General features: G+C 47.9%; 1 protein-coding gene across 2 annotated transcripts in view; it reads right to left on the bottom strand.

Annotated features, from left to right (window-relative positions):
• LOC149524312 (uncharacterized) overlaps positions 1 to 17,466 on the bottom strand; it is a 48,863-nt gene extending 31,397 nt beyond the window's left edge. The window contains exon 1 of one of the 2 annotated variants that reach the window (XR_016349625.1): positions 17,332 to 17,466. Coding sequence is in view for 1 of the 2 variants with exons in the window: in XM_089778442.1 (XP_089634568.1) it covers positions 17,332 to 17,416 (85 nt within the window). In the remaining variant the exon portion in view is untranslated. The remainder of the gene's footprint in view (positions 1 to 17,331) is intronic. The other variant, XM_089778442.1, reaches the window with a different exon arrangement.
• Between the last annotated feature and the right edge of the window lie 26 nt (positions 17,467 to 17,492).

The raw sequence follows: 17,492 nt of genomic DNA, 5'->3' as shown, positions 1-17,492 counted from the left end.
CGTTACAATCCCGTCTCGGGCCGGATCCCGGGATGCCGCCGCTAGCTGAGTTTAATAACTAAAGACACGCACCTGCACCCGCAGATCCACTGAGCATCCCGCTCCCGTCGATGCCTGATCGAAACCCACCTGATTCTATGCCGGCTCTCGGGCGGGGGACACTTTCGGAGTAATTACACTCCATTGCCCTGTCTCTGGCCTGCGCTGCTTGGCAGGCCGCGTGGCTTTTGCCCAAAAACTGAGAGTCTGCTCGAAAGTGATCCGGGCTGAAAAGCGACCGCGGACCTGCTTGTAGCCAGCTGCCCAGGCCGTGAGTTGCAGCCTGGCCTGGGATCGGTTGCAGATCGCAAGGCAGCGAAAGGGCCCGCGGTGTCTGGAACCTTTAGGAGCGAGTCTTGTGTGCGGGGCGCTCCAGGAGCCGGCCAGCGAAGTGCGAGCAAGTAGTCAGGGCTCTTTCTGACCCCGGGGGATAACGGGGCAGCTCAGACCCGCCCTTTGTGTGTTTTGCCGAGAGAGGGCGCCCCAGCCCGCTGATCTGTCCTCGGGAACTCTGCAGGGAACACCAAGTGGGAATGCAGCGGCGCTTCGCTCCTTCTCCTTGCCCACCCTGGGGCCCGGATCGAAATTCCCCTTCGCGGCAGCCCAGTGCGGCTGCTGTCCGCTGTAATGCGCCCCAGGTGACCGCCGCACGCTCGGGCTGGCGGGCTGGCGAAGTCCCTGGCGCTGCCTCTCCCGACAGCTTCCTCCCTCTTATCCCCCGGCCCACGGCAAGCCCGTGTCTAGCAAAGACGGGCACCCACCGTCTCCGCTGCTTTCTGCCACCGGGTGGAGGAAGACGGAGCAGGAAAGCAAAGCCCCTACCCAAATGGGTCTGATTCTTTCCTGTCTGGAATCCCCGGGATTGCCACGACCGGGACCCCTTCCTGAGCTGCTTGTGTGTTTAGTTTCTATGCTGGGTGACCTTTTACCACCTGTGGTCATTTGTGGTCCCATAAATCTGCCTCCCCAGGCAGGGTGGACATACATCTTCCCGAGCTGGACACGCTGCGGTTTTCTCCTGGGGGCAATCCATTGTTAGGGCGACTTCTAACCAGTTAGTGCGGACAGCCGTGGAAAATGGTAATTTCTAACGCATGTCCCTCATTCTCGAGCACAGATGGCTGTGTTAGAGCCAGAGCCAACTCAGGGGGAACCTGGGTTGTTTGGTTTTGTTTTGCATAAAATTGCTAGATGGTCCTTTAGGTGAAGCCGTATTCTAAAGGGGGCGAAGGGAAGAAAGACTCTTTTCCCGAAGAAACAAAGATCAAACGCGGGAATCTAAAACCTGGGACGTTCCCGCATCCCTTTCGGGCTGGAGCCGATAGGAAGTATGAGCAGTTAATAAAGCAAACGAAAGCTGGCTCGAAGTCAGTGCATTGTCTATACGGATACGTGGCTGAATTAATTGTAAGAAATTGCACTCGCCAGGTATTTCAGGGGGTCTAAATCTTGAGGCAAGTGAATTAAGAGCTCTCAGATTCGGGCTCCGCTCTGCAGGAGCAATAATACACCTTCTGGATGGAACGGTGTGACTCCGAATAAGCCCGTAGAGGGAATGCTGGTGTAGCCCTTAAATGGACAGGTGTAAAGTTAGTGTTTTGCTCACTACACCGGCCTTTCCCTGAACTGACAGGGAGTTTTCCTTGATTGAGGGCGGCACGATGGGTCCTTTAGCAAAACCACATTCAGCCACCGTGGGTTTCACCCTGCTTCCTCGCCTCTTGCGCCGGAGTTTCCGGGCTGCTGCAGCTGATTTCTGTCTTCCCCGTGGCGGGTGCCCTTTCTCTGGAGCACAGATTCACACGGAAAACCAGAACGTGAGCTGGCTGCGCGGGTTCGTGTACTGCCGGGCTCCAGTGCTACAAAGAGCGCGGTTGTGGTTCCAAAAACACCCTAAGCGGAACCTTGCCCGGAAAACAAGGAAATGAAAACCACTGAATCCCCCTTTCAGCAGGCACCGCTGGAAAGCTTCCTGGGGGCCGCCGCTCCCCTAATTACTTCGACCCAACTCCGCTTGAAGTCTCCGCATCGCTTACTTCGCGAAGTTCTGCCAGGAGCCTTCCGCTGACCAGCGGCTGGTGGCCGGGCTGCCCGGCGCGCACCGAACGGCGGGCGCGGAGTCTTCCAGGAGACAAACGCTTCCCAAGTCCTCTTGTCACCGGCGACTGCTTTAGTCCTGGCCCGGAGGCAATGGCGATGCCTACTCGAATTAAGCACCGCAATGGCCAGTCGTTTAACTCGAGTAAGTGGGACAGGTTTGTCTGGCTATCGCTGGATGCGCGCCCTTGGTTCGAACACCCCTAGGTACAGGACTGTGCCTGCGCTCCAGGCTATGTACAAACATACAGTGTAGGATCACACAAACCCCCTGTCTTCATGGGTAACATCGCCGGGGCAGGAGCTCCCTTCTGTGGGCATTTTGGTTGTATATCAGAGAGGAGAGGAAGCAGAAATGGGGAGGGGGGGGGGGAGCTGTTCTGTGGTAACTATCCAACACTGCATTGATCAGTTTTGGGCCGCTTCTTAAGGACACCTCCTCTCTAATGTAATGTCCCCCTTCTGCCCAGGAAAGGCGGCTGCTACTACATAACATACCGCTCCTGGGATCAAACACACGGCAGTAGCACGTGGGGTTTCCTCTCCTTGGGGACTCATTGGCCTCCCCTGGCTCCCAGTCACTCCAGAGGCAGGCCTCTGGGGTATCTAAGGGATACCGAGTCCCATCCTGCCCCCGCTCAACTCAATGGCGGGTTTTCCTTTTGCCTTAGCAGTACGTCGCGACAGATGCGCTCTGCAGGCTCTCTCGGGCCATGCTGACGTCGAGGTGGGGTGGGACAGCATCCGAGGTACTGCTGCGGGGCTTCTCTGCGGCTTAAAAACAAAAGCTTCTCCTCCTCCCCCACCCCCGGGCGCTGACACCTAGCGATGGGCATTTTTTAAAACTGAAAGTCCCCACAAGGGGCCCGATGCTGAGCTAGCAGTGGCGAGAATTCAGCACCATTCCGGACTCCGCGGGGCAACGCCAGTGTGTGTGTTTCGGGGGGGGAGGGAGATTCGAACCCTTCGGTAATAGAATAGAAGTGATTGCCTGTCCACACGCCCAAAGGGAGAGCGGTTCATACACCGGGGCTCTCAGGCTACTATTACAGGGCCTGGGAGCTCTGAGACAAAGCAACAAGCAGGAAAATGAAGCCTTCGCTCTGTGGGAGAGTATCAGACACCCGGCCTCTCTGGGTTACCACCTGCGACTCCAAACCTGGAGACCAAATCCTACCCGGTCTAGAACTGACCCCTTCGTTTTTCAGTTCCAGTGTCCCCAGAAAACGCCCTTGCAAGCAACCCCGGCAGCAAAGCACGCTAGAGGATGGATATGCCAGGCAGCGAGGTTCTCCCCGCAAGTCACTGGGCCACCTTTGGCATCCTGTGTATTGTATAGTCCGGCCCACCAACATAATCCTGTCACCTTTTGCATTTAACGCGAACGTGGGTAATCTAGCCAACTAACCTCCCTGCTCCTTGTTTTTTGAACGTTAGCTTTTGCAACCTGAATTTCGCATGGCTGCTTGATTTTGTGTGCATGTACGGCTGGGCTTGCTGGAAATGTACAGGAAAGAAGACAAAAGGAAGCGCAATTTATTAGAGGAGAGCTTGAAAGGCCCTTTCTCTTCAGATATCTTGTTTGCCTACCTTGCAAACTCTGTAGGCTGCGCCAACGACCTTGTTATTCTCTTTCACCAAAACAATTTGCTGATACAGTCAACTTCACTTGGAAATTCCCGTCTCCATCGCCTTATTTACCTTGCACATCTTAAAACTCCAATGATTTTATCAGCACAATTTGCCATCTCTTTGAGCCAAGAGAACCCGTAGCTAATTCATCTGTTTTAATGATTTACAGAAATATGGACTGCACATCTTGAGCGTAAAACTGTAATTTTCTGGTAAATCAAAACATTCTTTCTAGCCAAACAGACACGTCCTTTTAGTGAGGAGTTCAGAGTCTGAATCTTCAACCTTTTAACTGAACCGCGTTCTTAGATATTTGTTTTTAAATGGGAAACTGTCTTTTTCCCACCAGTATCAAATCCAAAAACTTCTTGAAGGGACTTAGGGAAAAAAATCTCGTTTGCAATTGAAAACGCGTGGAAAAAAAATCAGCCCCAAAAGTCAAAGGCTTTTAGAAAAGTTGCCAACATGTAAAAATAGGAAGATATTCCTGAAAGTGTTTTGCAAACTCCACTAGAGTGGTCATTAGCAGGTGCCTAACTAAAACGTGATCAGATACTATTGACAGCACATTAATCATTGAATGCTGTTTCTGGACTGTATTGGTTTGATTCTGTTTCTTCTGAATCTTCACACACATAACCTCACAGTTGTATTGCTTCTGTATCTACACCATAAAAGGAGTAGAATTTATACTAGATTATATTTTTGACTTCAGAATTTACTTGCGAAGTCTGCCACAGGATTTTAAGCAGACAAAAATATGTCCTATTAAAATCCTGTGCGAATCCGGTGTATTATCCAGTGTGCATACTTTTTGGAAAATACAGTTTGTTAGATACCACACGGAAATAGCAGGATATTGTTTCGATTTTTTTAAAATAACGCCCATATATTACCTTTGATCTGTGCACACCATGTTTGCACTTGATGACAGAAGATGCTACGTGTGTCGTGGTATGATACCCAGAGAATTCTGAGCAATTTCGAGAGGATGGTGGGATTTTTGACACGATAGAAAATCAACTAATCACTATGTAGTTTATTGAAATGAATTGTACTTTAGAGCAATTGCTTGCAAGGCTGGGAAAGCTGATATCGCAGGTAGCTATGGACTTGCGACACAGAGCGTTGGGTCATATCATAGCGTTACAGTCACTTCCTAGCAGCAATGAACTGTTCCTTACAGCTTGCGAGTTACTCGCCTGGCTTAGGGGTTGTGTCTTGGATCTGAAACGTTCTGAGGTTCAATGACCTTTTTGGCTACTCCTTAACCCAGAAACCAGGTTGCCTGATTTGGGGTATTATTGGCATCGAACTGCGCAGGGACCCCCCACTCCCAAAAGCCCTCCTTCCCAGCAGCCTTTGAGTAAAGTGTAGCCTTAGCTCCTGAGCCCCACAGGAGAAGTTAAAAATTGTGTCTGGAGGACTTTTATTGAACCTTCTACAACCCCTTTCGAGGAAGCTGCTGATCTAGTCCTCCACCCCACCTCTCTGCAGGGTCAGCGAGCCCTTATGCCACTTGTGACCACGCGTGACAAAAAATGCCCACCTGCTCCCTCATCAACTCCCCCACCATCTACAGTCAATACTACAAGAATGTTTCTCCGGGACGCAGTTCAGGATATATTCCTCCGTCCCCAGTGATGGGCCCCTAGCTGCCCTATGTCTAGGTTTGGGGCTGAGATGTTCTCCATTACACCAGGCTTTGGGGTCAGGGCATTTTTCAGCCTCTAGAGTGAAGGCAAGTTCCATGGGCAGCAGCCAGAAGGCGGCAGCACTGCAATGTCAGAGCTACTGTTAGGACCATGGTGAAGAGGGGCCTGCTCTCAATGGAAGGTTCATTGGAGGGGCCTGATCATTAGTAGTGTGGTGGCACTGAAAATCCTGCAGCAGTAGGTGTCAGGCGTTAGTCTCCAAGGAGGCCTTCTCCCTTGGACTGGGGTTGGGAAGTAGTCCTGTCACTGGGCGTGTTATTCCTGCTACACCCGCCAGGGATAGAATCATAGAATACTAGGACTGGAAGGGACCTCCAGAGGTCATCGAGTCCAGTCCTCATACTCCACTGGGATGAGCTGTACCCAGTGCCAGGAGCCTTAAACTGCCTTGCAGACTAAACAGAGCCCTTCCTCTCCCAGCTGAGTTGTGCTGGGACGCAGAGATAGGAGGCAGGAGGAGGAGAAGCCCCAAGAGCAGCCTGCGGGCCCTGGCTTGGGGAGTGAAAGGGGAAATGGGCGTGTACCTGTCCAAGGCCATAGTCAAATAATAAGGCTCTTTCCTTTCTATTAGTGCAGGGAGAATCCATCAGCTGCTGATGTAGGAGGCCTTGCAGATTGGTTCGCCCAGCATACCTACAGCTCACAAGCAGCCTATATCTGGCTTAAATGGGCTGTAACACGTGACCCACCAAAGGAAGAGCTGCGGTGATCTCGGGTTAAGGCCCCGATCCTGCCTCCCTCGAACCCCGCGTGCTTCCTTTGGCGGCTGGTGGTAGTTTTGAGTGGGCCAGGATGGCTCACCTGGCTAGGCACAGAAGGGCCCGCAAACCCTGGAAGGCAGGGGAGGGAAGATGGCGAAGCGGTGGGACAACGGTACTGCGCATCCACTCTCTACAGCTCCGGATCGGCGCTGTCTGTGGAAACCTCCAGCGGTGTGCGTGGAGATGGATGGACCGAGGCAGGGGCGGATGAGAGTTTTGGGGGGGCCCAGGGCGCGGGCCTATTGAAGCACGGGGCCCGGGGCAGCTGCCCCGCTCGCCCGGCCCTATATCCGCCGCTGGACCGAGGGACACCAATCCTACAACGGAGCGACCCCTTGTGTGGGGACCATTGACTTGGGGCCAGAATGGAGCGCGCCCCTTACTTTCAGCTTGAGGCTGGAGCGGAAGATTTGTGTTGACATTGCACCGAGCCGGGGAACCTTCTGGCCACCTGGAACTAGAGCTACGGGCTGTTTTAGCCTGACCCAGCTCCTCAGTTAGAAAACATCGCACCCGGCCTCACTGCTACTGTATCTCTCGGGGATCTGAGATGTTTGACGTCAAGATCTCTGGTGCTGTTTTCTACACGCAGCCCTGGCCTGGAGGAGGAGGAGGGAGGGGAAGAGAGACTGTCTCAGAGGCCGAACGTACCAAAGGACAAGGACAAAATCCCGCTTAGCGCGGCCTTTAGATCCAATCAGTTGAATCAAAGCGGCCGGACCACAACGCACCTTTCCATTGGTGTTAGTGGGGCCAAACGTCACAGAAACCCGCACACGTGATCACACCGACTTCCCAACGCTATTCACACCCCGCTGCGTGTCCCTGGCCCTAGACAGGCAAAGTGACAGGCAAAGCGCAGGGGTCATTCCGGCCCCGGATTCTTTCATTCCATCAACCCCTCCCGCGCTTGTGTACAAAGCACGTATAAAAGAGCAGCCACTAATAAAAGTCGCTGCAAATCCCAACAGCAAATAATCTCCACAGTGAACCAAAGGCGGACTGGTCCTCGCAAGGACGGAGTATTGTGCTGCCTCCCGGAGTTATATACAGCTGATGAAAAATCACTTGCTGTCATTAAAAACACGCCCGCTGTAATACACGTTTTATCGGTAAGTTTGTTGATGCGGCTAGACGGAGAGAGCTCGAAAGCCTTAGTGGACACGACGTTTCCTTCGTTTGTTAGCGAAGTAGATTGGCTCTCACACACACTACAGTTGGTTTAACTTGCTGCCCGTCTAAACTATTTTTTCTCTTCATAACGGTAACGGGACAAATGTAAGCTTAATGCAAAGATACACATTGCCCCATCACTCTAAAAGGGCTAGTTTCTTTTATCCTTCCCGAAACAGCCAATCTTCTGCAATGGAACGAACCCTGAATTCAATATTAATTATGCTGAGGAATTATATTATTATTTATTATAAAGATTCGTGCATCTGATACAGTTTAACTGGAGAAGAACGGTATTCTGTAAATGAACGGTGCCCGGTGTGAGAATCCGCACTAAAATCTGTGTTCCCTCGTTTTGGGGCCAAATGTGTTGTTTTACACGAGGTAATTGTTTAATCGATTTCCTCTCAACTCCCTCCTCCCCATTATTTGTAATTACAAGCCATATACGCAATTAGACCCCTCATGTCTAGGCCTGAAGGCATATCTAAGTAAATTCGACATCGCTTTTTCTCAAAAATCAACCAAGCAGGTTGCAAGTTTAAATTAAACAGAATATCTGTCTGCAATGCCCTAAATAAGCGCTTCTTTCCGTCTTCCTCGCCCAAATGAAATCGGAGTACTAATATACTTTGCACTATAACTTTGGAAAACACTGTGAACCTAACTTCGGAATTGTTCAAAATACGGATCCAGGTACTTGCACTGAAAGCCATATCCAGTGATGCCTTTCCTCTTTTATCCGACAAATGAGTAAATATAGGATTAAAAAAGCAAAGGCACCCATGGAGTTCAGGTGAGTGCATTGGTGTTATGGAGCCCTCTTCCTACCACGTAAACCATGAAAGGCAAGTATGATCCCGCATAGACAGAGACAGAGGATCTTTATTTTTTTCTCAAAAGGACTTTTTTTTCTCAGAAAGAAAAAAGAATCAACACATCCCTCGAATCCGGAAAAATTGTATTCCCCCTAGTTTAAAACGCTACATTGTAGTAGTCATATACACTGTAACATGGTTAAAAGTTCGGGACTGCCAAATTTTGCTTTTAAAATTTGCTTGCAATTCACCTTTACGTCATATGTCGTTAACATCATTTCATACAGAATAATTTTACAGTCACTACCCTGGACATAGAATAGGGGGAAGACAAAAGTAGGACAGCTTTTTGCCTTTCCTTCTACTGCAAATCTCTTATCTATTGAAGTACTCACGCCTTCTCTGACTCCTGCTTTTCTCTACAATGCCCTTCTGTACTGTATATGCTGCAGCATTATTCAGATCCACGTGTCCCCTAGTTCCCCTGTGTGTTTACATACCTCGTGCTAGCTCACTTCACACTACCCGATGTAGAGCAAAACCAGAAATGCTGAATTAAAAGATTGTTTATGATACTAATAATTGTGTTTTGAAAACGCCTCTGATCCAGAGGGACTATACAATAAAAATCTAAATGCAATAATATATCTATAAAAACTATTACTATAAAAGATAAAGAGTTACAGGGGCTATAAAGAAAAGAAAAGAAAAGAAAAGAAAAGAAAAGAAAAGAAAAGAAAAGAAAAGAAAAATAAATATTGACCAACCGCGGTCACAATAAACAAACATCTCATCGGAAAATAGTTTTAAGGTGCAAAGTTCAATAGTTGGAAAGGATGAACTGAGATAAAAAAAGTCCAGAGAGAGAAATTCTACAACATGGAAACTCATTGGGGAAAACACTGTCACTTGCTCCTGTAAAATCCCTAATTTTAGTGGTCTCAGCATACAGAGATTTTGTATATCTGGCTAAAATTCAGCTAATTCTTAGCAAATGTATTGGGGTCAATGGGATCACATGGGTAAGCTAGGGCATAATTGTGTACAGTCAAGGCCTTGAAGACTTGAAAAGAACACTAGGCTTTTTCTGGATTTTTTCTGGATTCTATATATCTATAAAATAGAGAAGCCGTAAAGACCCAAAACTTCTCGCCTTCAAGTTCCCCTTTAAAGAAAAATACAGAAAAAGAGACATAGACAAATGTACACGTCTGCATCAAGGCCATTACCCGATTTTGTTAGTCTTTGTCACAGGTGTTTAAAAGCCTGTTCTACTCCTTTAGGATTTAGAAGAGTCAGAGGTGATTGTGTATTCTTATTACTCCCCTCCCCAAACCGAGTCGCCGCATAGTTGTGCCTTCCCTTTTTGGACTACCTCGTGCACGGGACACAAATGAGGTATGGCAGACAGGCAAAGTAATTTCTTTTTGCCTTTGCCTTTAGTCAAAGGGGCAAGCGTCCCACTTGTCATGTGAGGTAGAATCGCAGAAGAAATGCTACAGAGATCAATAGCAGGCACTGCAGCAGCTGTGTTCTGAATCAGCATTGTCTGTGTGTTTGGGTGTAGAACTGAAAGATAGTCGTGTATAGGATCTTGCGCTCGTTTGAAATGTTTCCTTTTTATTTGAAAAGAAGATTGAGGAAATATGTATTCCTGCAGATGGCGCTCTTACTAGGTGTTCTGGAAGAAAATGTAGAGAGGGGAGAAAATTACCTAGACATTCCCGACTGATTTACTGTAATCTAGTACAGAACGATAGAAGGGTTTTTTTTTAAATTTAAACTAAATTAATCTAAAGTGACATATGCAAAACTGGAGTCTTTATTAGAGAAGAATATGCTTTTAATATGTCTTTTCGCAGCCTTAAAGCCGTTCGAATCGCCTATTTCCCTTTGGGGTCTTTAACAAAGACAAATTAACTCAGCCCTGAGCATTGAAGTCAAATGCGTTTCGCAAGGAAAGCCCTAATGAGGCACTGTCTGGTTTCCACGGGCCTTGCTAAGAACAAGTGGCGGCAAAGGGAATAAAAGGGCCAAAGAAAGTAACACATAATAAAGACAAAGCAGCACATCCAAATAGCCTGCGACGCCTCAGCTAGTCAGATCACCGCCGTGAGCTGGGTCAGATCCCGGATCACAGCAAGTAACCCATTAGCTCAGCCAGTAGCCTCGCCTTAAGGACCGACAGCATGATCCAAAGCGCACAGAAATCAATGGAAAAACGACCACTGACTCCCACGGCCTTGTCTGAGATGTAGGTTACCCGCACACTTTGATTAACTACATCAAGACATTTGACAATAGACATTTGACCCCCGGTTGGGTCGCTATTGAAATCGCAGGGAGATTGTCAGTGGGTCCAGTGGAGGTAAGATCAGGGGCTCCCCCCGCTTTGTTTTCCCATCTCTGTGCTCCTGGGACCCCAATCACCTTCTTCTAACGCTACCTGCTTGCGTGCAGCCGTTCGCCACAAGGAGCCTTCACTTCCTTCCCCGTGTGTATAGTAGCTACAAACGCTGTCCCCGGTGAGTGATCGCACCAGAACACGGCGGGAATGAACGAGCCTCTGTCGAATCCATATGGACTGGCCATCCCGAAGGGTTTTAAAGCCTGACAGCGCCGATTCTATTCAGAGCGAAAGGACCCGGATTTCGGGCTGAGTGAGGAGCCAGGCGCTGTTCCTAAGCAAACTGTGACACGGGAATGTCGGTCTTTGCACTGGGATGGGACGGAATTCACGTTCGGCAGCAAATCCTGCAGCCCTTTCCGCAGGCAAGCGTCCCACTCAAGTCACTGGGAGCTTTGCCTGAGCAAAAACCGTGCGATTTGGCCCCGACAGGTGACCTTCGGGAAAGCGCAGGGTTGCCCACCAACCCTAAGAAAAGCATGTAAAACAAATGTACTCTTAAAAAGGGCAACAAACACTCGGTTTTCTGTTTATAGAACAACCTCTCGAGAGTTTGCAAAGTGCGCTTCTTAGCCAAAGATCATTACACCCAGAAACTCTTCCACAAAAGGGGGAGAGACTCTTAATTTATTGGCAGTTTCTTTGCTCTCCATTGTTATCTTTAGGAGCCCCAACTCGATTTTGAACATGCTCCTCGTGCAAACCGCGTGGTAGCAGGAGGGTAGAAAGGGCAAAGGTTTTGCTCAGATCTGATCTGGTTTGTGCCTCTGGAGATTTCACTCAACAAAAGCTAACCGTGTTTCGCACTAGCCCCGAAAACAAAGCGGAGAGAGGAAGTCCTTTTTCTTCAAAAAGGCTGCTTACGGGACCTGTTCAACCAAAGCCCTTTAATGGTTACTGCGCAGTGTTTGGAAATATTTGCTTACACATTTAAATTGTGTTCAGTGAGAGTATGATTCACACACACTACTTTTCTCTATGCACGTGGATAGATGGAGTGCCCATGGATTCGTTTTCAAACAAAGAAACCACGCGTGTACATATGTGTATGCCTCCGTGATACATATATGGGGGCTCCAAAAAGAAAATGCAAAGCTTACTGCAGGATAGAGTAGAATCAAGCAGAGCGCAAGGAAAGAATGAGCTGAAACGTGCCACCGGGATCAGTTACTCTTTCCCCAGCATGAAGGAGAGAAGAATGAGAACCGATCCCAGCGCCCTATTAACCAGAGCAGCTGAACCTCGGGCTTGTCGGAATTGTGATCATTGCAATAGACGCCTAGTTTGACCGATAGACGAGCCAGGCCTGGTGCGATTCCAGAGCAAACTCGAGACTGTGAAGCACCTTGTATCTGGCCGTGCGGGTTGGCAAGGCGGCATGGACTCGGCAGGTGCGCCCTCAGAATCCAGGGCCCCCCCTCTAGAAACAGAGATCTCGGTATCTCCAGCGAGGTCTGGTGCCCGAGATCCTGTTACTAATTTGTGAGATATCTGATTATAACCCCCCACCCACATAGTAGCCAGTGACATTTGAAGGCCTCTTCTACACTAGTCCCTGGCGACGCAAATCTTCACAGGCGGTCAGGAGAATGGGAGGTTCTGTGACGACACTATTTAATTTAAAAGGCAAATCTTATAGTCAATATGTTTTTAATTCTCCCTACGCCCTAATCCATCACACCGTCCCATTCATTCCGGGCTCGGTTGCTTTTCTAAGAAACACTCTAAAGACAGGATGGTAACAGCTGTGTTCCTGTGTCTACCCCTGGACACTGTGGGCGTGCGTACAACACTACCCCACTGAGAAGGACAAATCGCAAAGTCGTGGCTTCCCCCCTCTGACCTGGACACAGGTTTGCCTTTCCTGTTCCCCGGCAGCACCAAACGTGTCGACAGACTCCACCACCGCTCCTCCGGGCCTTTCCCCCCGTGGCTTGTTTTCTCTCGGCTTCGCGGGGTTTGTAATAACATTGCTCCTAGGGCAGCTCTAGAAAAAATGTCGGTTTCCTGGTTTCCAAAAGGCAGGGCTGTCGGTCAGGCGATCCCAAATACACACGCACCCTTGTTAGGTTCAGCGAGCAGTGGCTGGGGGAAGTGTGCTCTTTTGATTGTGTAAATCAATCGACCTGAGTGGCACTGCACTGGAATAACCTCACTCCCGGGCATGAATATAATATCTGTGTGTGTCTATCTGCGCTCCAGGAGTCTCGGTATTAGCGGAATGACACTATATGCCACACTTTCTCTGCGGCCCCATGACACCCAGCCGTTAACACGTTCATACTGGGGGCTTTGTCCTTCCTGAAGGGCCCGGTTTAAGCATTTTATGGACAAAAGAGTACTTAGCACCCAACTACCTTTATTTCGAAGCCACCGCTATGGTTATGGAGGGTTACGTTTCCTTCAAAAGTCGACCAATATATAATTAACCATTAAAAGCCACTTGAAATGGGTTGCTGGGGGAAGGGGCTAGTTGCTTTCTTTTACTTCATTTGGATTATGGGTAACAAAGTTAGGATTTAAATCGAATTTACTCTGCACTTGAAATGTCCTGGTGGAGAAAAATCGCCTTTATAAAGCAACGCACGAAGATTCAGGTTGAGATCTCGACAGAATATGATAAACTGAGCGTGTGTGTGGATGTGTCTGTCACCTGCGTCCTGTTTGCCATTCAAAGCCCGGCAAGCCCTGGCCACTTAACATTAGGGATTGGGGTCATTTGGCCGGTGGTAGCCACAGGGAATTCTTCGTGCAATTCAGATGGGGGAAGAATCTCGAGTGAAAATAGAGGGGAAGTGCATTCACTCTGGGAGAGTTGCCATTGACATCATTGATTGGATCCACTCAATATAGGTGAGTGCAGGGATTGTTTCTCTGTACCAGAGACCCCGGTGAGGGGCTTTCCCAAAGGCTCTGGCCTGCATTGTCCGTCTCTCTTACAGAAAGATTAATCCAATCATGGGGACAGATCCTGCATTCCCTGCTGTCCCCGCTAAAGGCCCAATGACTCTTTTGTGCGAGGTCGGAAAGCAGAAGTTAAGGGTTTGGGGTTTGGTTTCTTTTTTGAACGGAGAGGGATCAGCCTTAAAGAGAAAAGAATCATGTTGGTAAAGTGGGCAAAATCAGATCCCAGGCTACCCTGTGGGGTTAATCCATCACGAACTGGACCATCTCCGTACAATCGATTTCCTATCGGAAACACATTACACGAGATAGTGGGGAGGACCCCAGAGTCACTCAGTAGAGCCTCACGCAGCTGGACCAGACCACAGCCAGCCGGGCTTCATGGTAGCGCAAGTGCTCCCAGAGCAGACCACGGAAGCCTTTGTATCTGGTGGATCTAGATGCACAGACGCTGGCCTTCCGGGGAAAACCAGCCATTTAAGCACAGGGATCCTGTCAAAAACCTGCGGGCGGGACGCAAGGAAAGTCAGTGGTCACTCCACAGTCTTCTGCACCTCGGGCCTGACCTACAGCCAGACTCCCCTGGACTGGAAACGGGGGCTAGATCAGGCCCGGCGCAGTTAAAAAGAAACGCGTTTATTATTGCATTAACCTGCAGGCCTATGGCCAGCCACCCCGGCCCATTTCTCCACTGGGAGGTTCCGTTGTTATTGGTGCGTTTGCCAGCTGCTTTTCTCCCCCACCACCCCAGTCCCCAGTCAAATCCCCGGGCTCAGCTGCGCTCTGAAATCGATGCAGAGGGGGTGTCGAACAGACGCGGGTTTGCCCACCAGCTGAGCTGGGACTCTCGGACTGTACGGCCCACTGGGAACAATTGGCTTGATCAGAGTTTTTGGCCCTAACAGCCTCCTCCCCAGTTCACACTTATCCCGCCTGGAAGCCGCCTGCGCTCTCCCTCTCCGCCTCCCCCAAGACGGATCTGATACTAGCAAGAGCCACTTGTCCTGTTTTCTTTCCCGTGTGGATCTCTTCAGGGGAACACGCTCCTCTTCTTAGCCCCATCGCCCAAATTCAGCTCGCTCTGCCGGGAAACTGCCCAAGCGAGCGCCCGGCCTGCTCGGAAGGAAGCCCCCGTCCTTTAATTATTTAATTATTCCGTACCTGAAATTAATCTTTTTGCCAGGCAGGGCGGGAGCGATCAACAGGCTGTTGTATATTATCGTGTTTCCCTGTTCCTCTCGGCTCCCCCTGCCCTCTCCCGGCTCACTGCGGCGGTGACCTTTGTTATTTCAGCCCACACTCAGCAGTGAAATGGAAACAAGTTGAGCACGTTCACTTCTGATAAACATTATCCTTAAACCACTGGAGACCCCGGCAGAGTAAACGAGCTTTTCCGACAGGACCACATCAGGAACACACATTGAGAAAGGAAAAGAAACCGAATATCCAAGGGATCAGAGGCGGGGTCAGAGGGGAGGCGGGGTGTGTGTGTGTGTATGTGTGTGTGGAGGTAGGGGGTGGACAGGTTGGAAGATACTGAGAGAAAAAGGCACAATGCGAATAAAATAATCCACACACTGGCACAGATTGATAGACACAGGCAGAGGGAGAACAATGTACGGACGCAGATCCTAAGCACGCTAATAAAAACAATGGGAGTTTTGGGGGCCCAAATGAAGGCAGGATCGGGCCCCCAATCGCAAAACTAACTGCTAGGTAAAGAAATAGTAATTCTGTGCCTGGCAAACTTAGTCTGACACTCTTCATTGTCTTTACTATTAGATTAAGAAAAGACCCCAAGAATCAATGGGTAATAATACTGTATAGAAAAAAGATCATAGATGCGAGAAAATTTTGGTACATTTAGACGTACATTGAGTAAGGCCCTAGTTCGGCCATTACTTACAGTATATTTAAAATATATTCCGTTGGTTACAATGAAAATTGTATTTGAAGAAAATTAAAGGCCAGTCTTGTAATGGATTTCCTATGTATTACATTTGGGAAGGGATTGTGTAATTAATTGAGATCGGACGTTTTCTACACGCACTCTAGTGTATTGTTAAACTACATACTTAGTTTTGATTGACACTAAGTGTACCACACATCTTTTAGGAACATAAACACAACACATCAACATACAATGGCAAAAGGATTTTCTGATTCACACCAAAGCCTCTAGAAAGATCAATTTAACATCACGCAGTAGTAACCAGAGCGATGGAAAAATGTGGGAGATATTGGTGAACTCTTACAGATTGAGGAAATGCCACAATTTACAACTACGATATTTTGAACATGCAAATCAAGCTGCTGACACAGCAATACAATGCAAAATAGGTATTATAGATGAACTGCAGAACTCAAATGTATTAATATTCGAATCTTTTCAAAAAGTCCACAAAAGGACCCTGATCGCCTTCCCTCCAGCAAGAAATAGTTTCAACATACAGTTGATTTCTGTCTTGTTTCCGGTAGTATTCTGCTCATTCCTGGGCTTAAAATAATACTTTAAAGGAAAGACCAAATATCCATGGAAAATCGATTCAGTCTTCTAACAAACCTTCCTCCTTAAAGAATTCTGGCCGTTTAGTTTTTCATTTGAAAGTGATATTTGGAAACAGTTTCAACACACTCCCTTTTTGGGTAGATCAGCTTTTTTATTTTCCGAGTTTATATTTCATTTTAATTAATTGATCTGTTTTTTTTTCTGGATTATGTAGCATTTGCATAGCCTATTCCTGGTAGATACTATTTTAAACACAAATTTGGAAACTATTAGAAAATCTTGGTTGAAATTGGAGAGTGCTTAATCAATGCATACATATGTGCGGAGTGTTTGTAGGTATGTTTACAAACATATCTAGTGATTCATACAGGCAACGATGCCAAACAAAACACGTTGGCACACATAGAAAAACATGTAAGCATGAAACGTAAGCACTCTGGCATATCTACAAACGTAAGAACTCAAACGACCATCCACTTTCTCTGGTGGTTTTCTTCTAGCTATTGATACTAGTATTAGTGTTTTTGTGAAAGTCAAAATCGGGCATTCACATCCTACAATTGAACATAGTGTAACAGAATGAAAATATAAATTGTCTTCATTTGATCGTGCTGCATGAGTTTATGCAGTTCACACACAATGATGCCCCCACCTAAACACAGTCAGTTGCATGTACTTTTCATCCACACAGCTCACAGATTAAGTTGGCTTTTGTACATACCTTTAGTTCATAACAAAAATAACTTACCTTAGCAATCACAACAGTATAGGTCGCATGCTAAATTCATTTGTTAAAACGCTTTTATTTTAAAATGACAGCAGGATCATGTAAAGACCCACACATCTCCATTATCTGCAGAATAAATGTTAAAGAGCTCTGCATTATTCCAGACGTCGCTATAGTCCTCTGTGAAACTCTGACTCGAGTTATTGGGTATTCATATACATCAACATACTTTTTTTTTGGATGGCCATTTAGTGTGCAGATAGCCATGGCCAGAGAAAACGCGAATGAAATAAAAGGCAGGCATATCTACAAACTTTGAACAGATTGTTTTCTCCAAAAAAGATATGATCAAAATATATTGGCACCGTTGACAGTCGCATATTAAAGACATTACCAACCCTGGAAGCATGTAAACTGGAACTAACAGATCTCATACACGCACAGAGACAGGACCAGTTGACTTTTCTACAAAACAATGCCTTATTACAGAGCTATCATTAAACTATCCCGCATATTTCCTATATTCATTTCACGCCCTGTGCAACTTACCACTACGTAGGCATTTAGTATTCGTCTCTATTGTATTAGTAATCCAGGTGCTGAGCATGCCTGCAAAAGAAAGCGGAAGAGCCATCCAGGATGATGCTGTCTGTCATCACCGAACACCAATCGGGAGGCCATTTTTCCCTGGGTCAGCCTTTCGGGGGGCG

This window comes from Pelodiscus sinensis, chromosome 5 (assembly GCF_052426305.1).
Source record: "Pelodiscus sinensis isolate ZL-2025 chromosome 5, ASM5242630v1, whole genome shotgun sequence".
NCBI classification, from domain to species: Eukaryota; Metazoa; Chordata; order Testudines; family Trionychidae; genus Pelodiscus; species Pelodiscus sinensis.
Note: the sequence above shows the minus strand (reverse complement) of the source record. Positions and strands in the feature narration are given on the sequence as shown.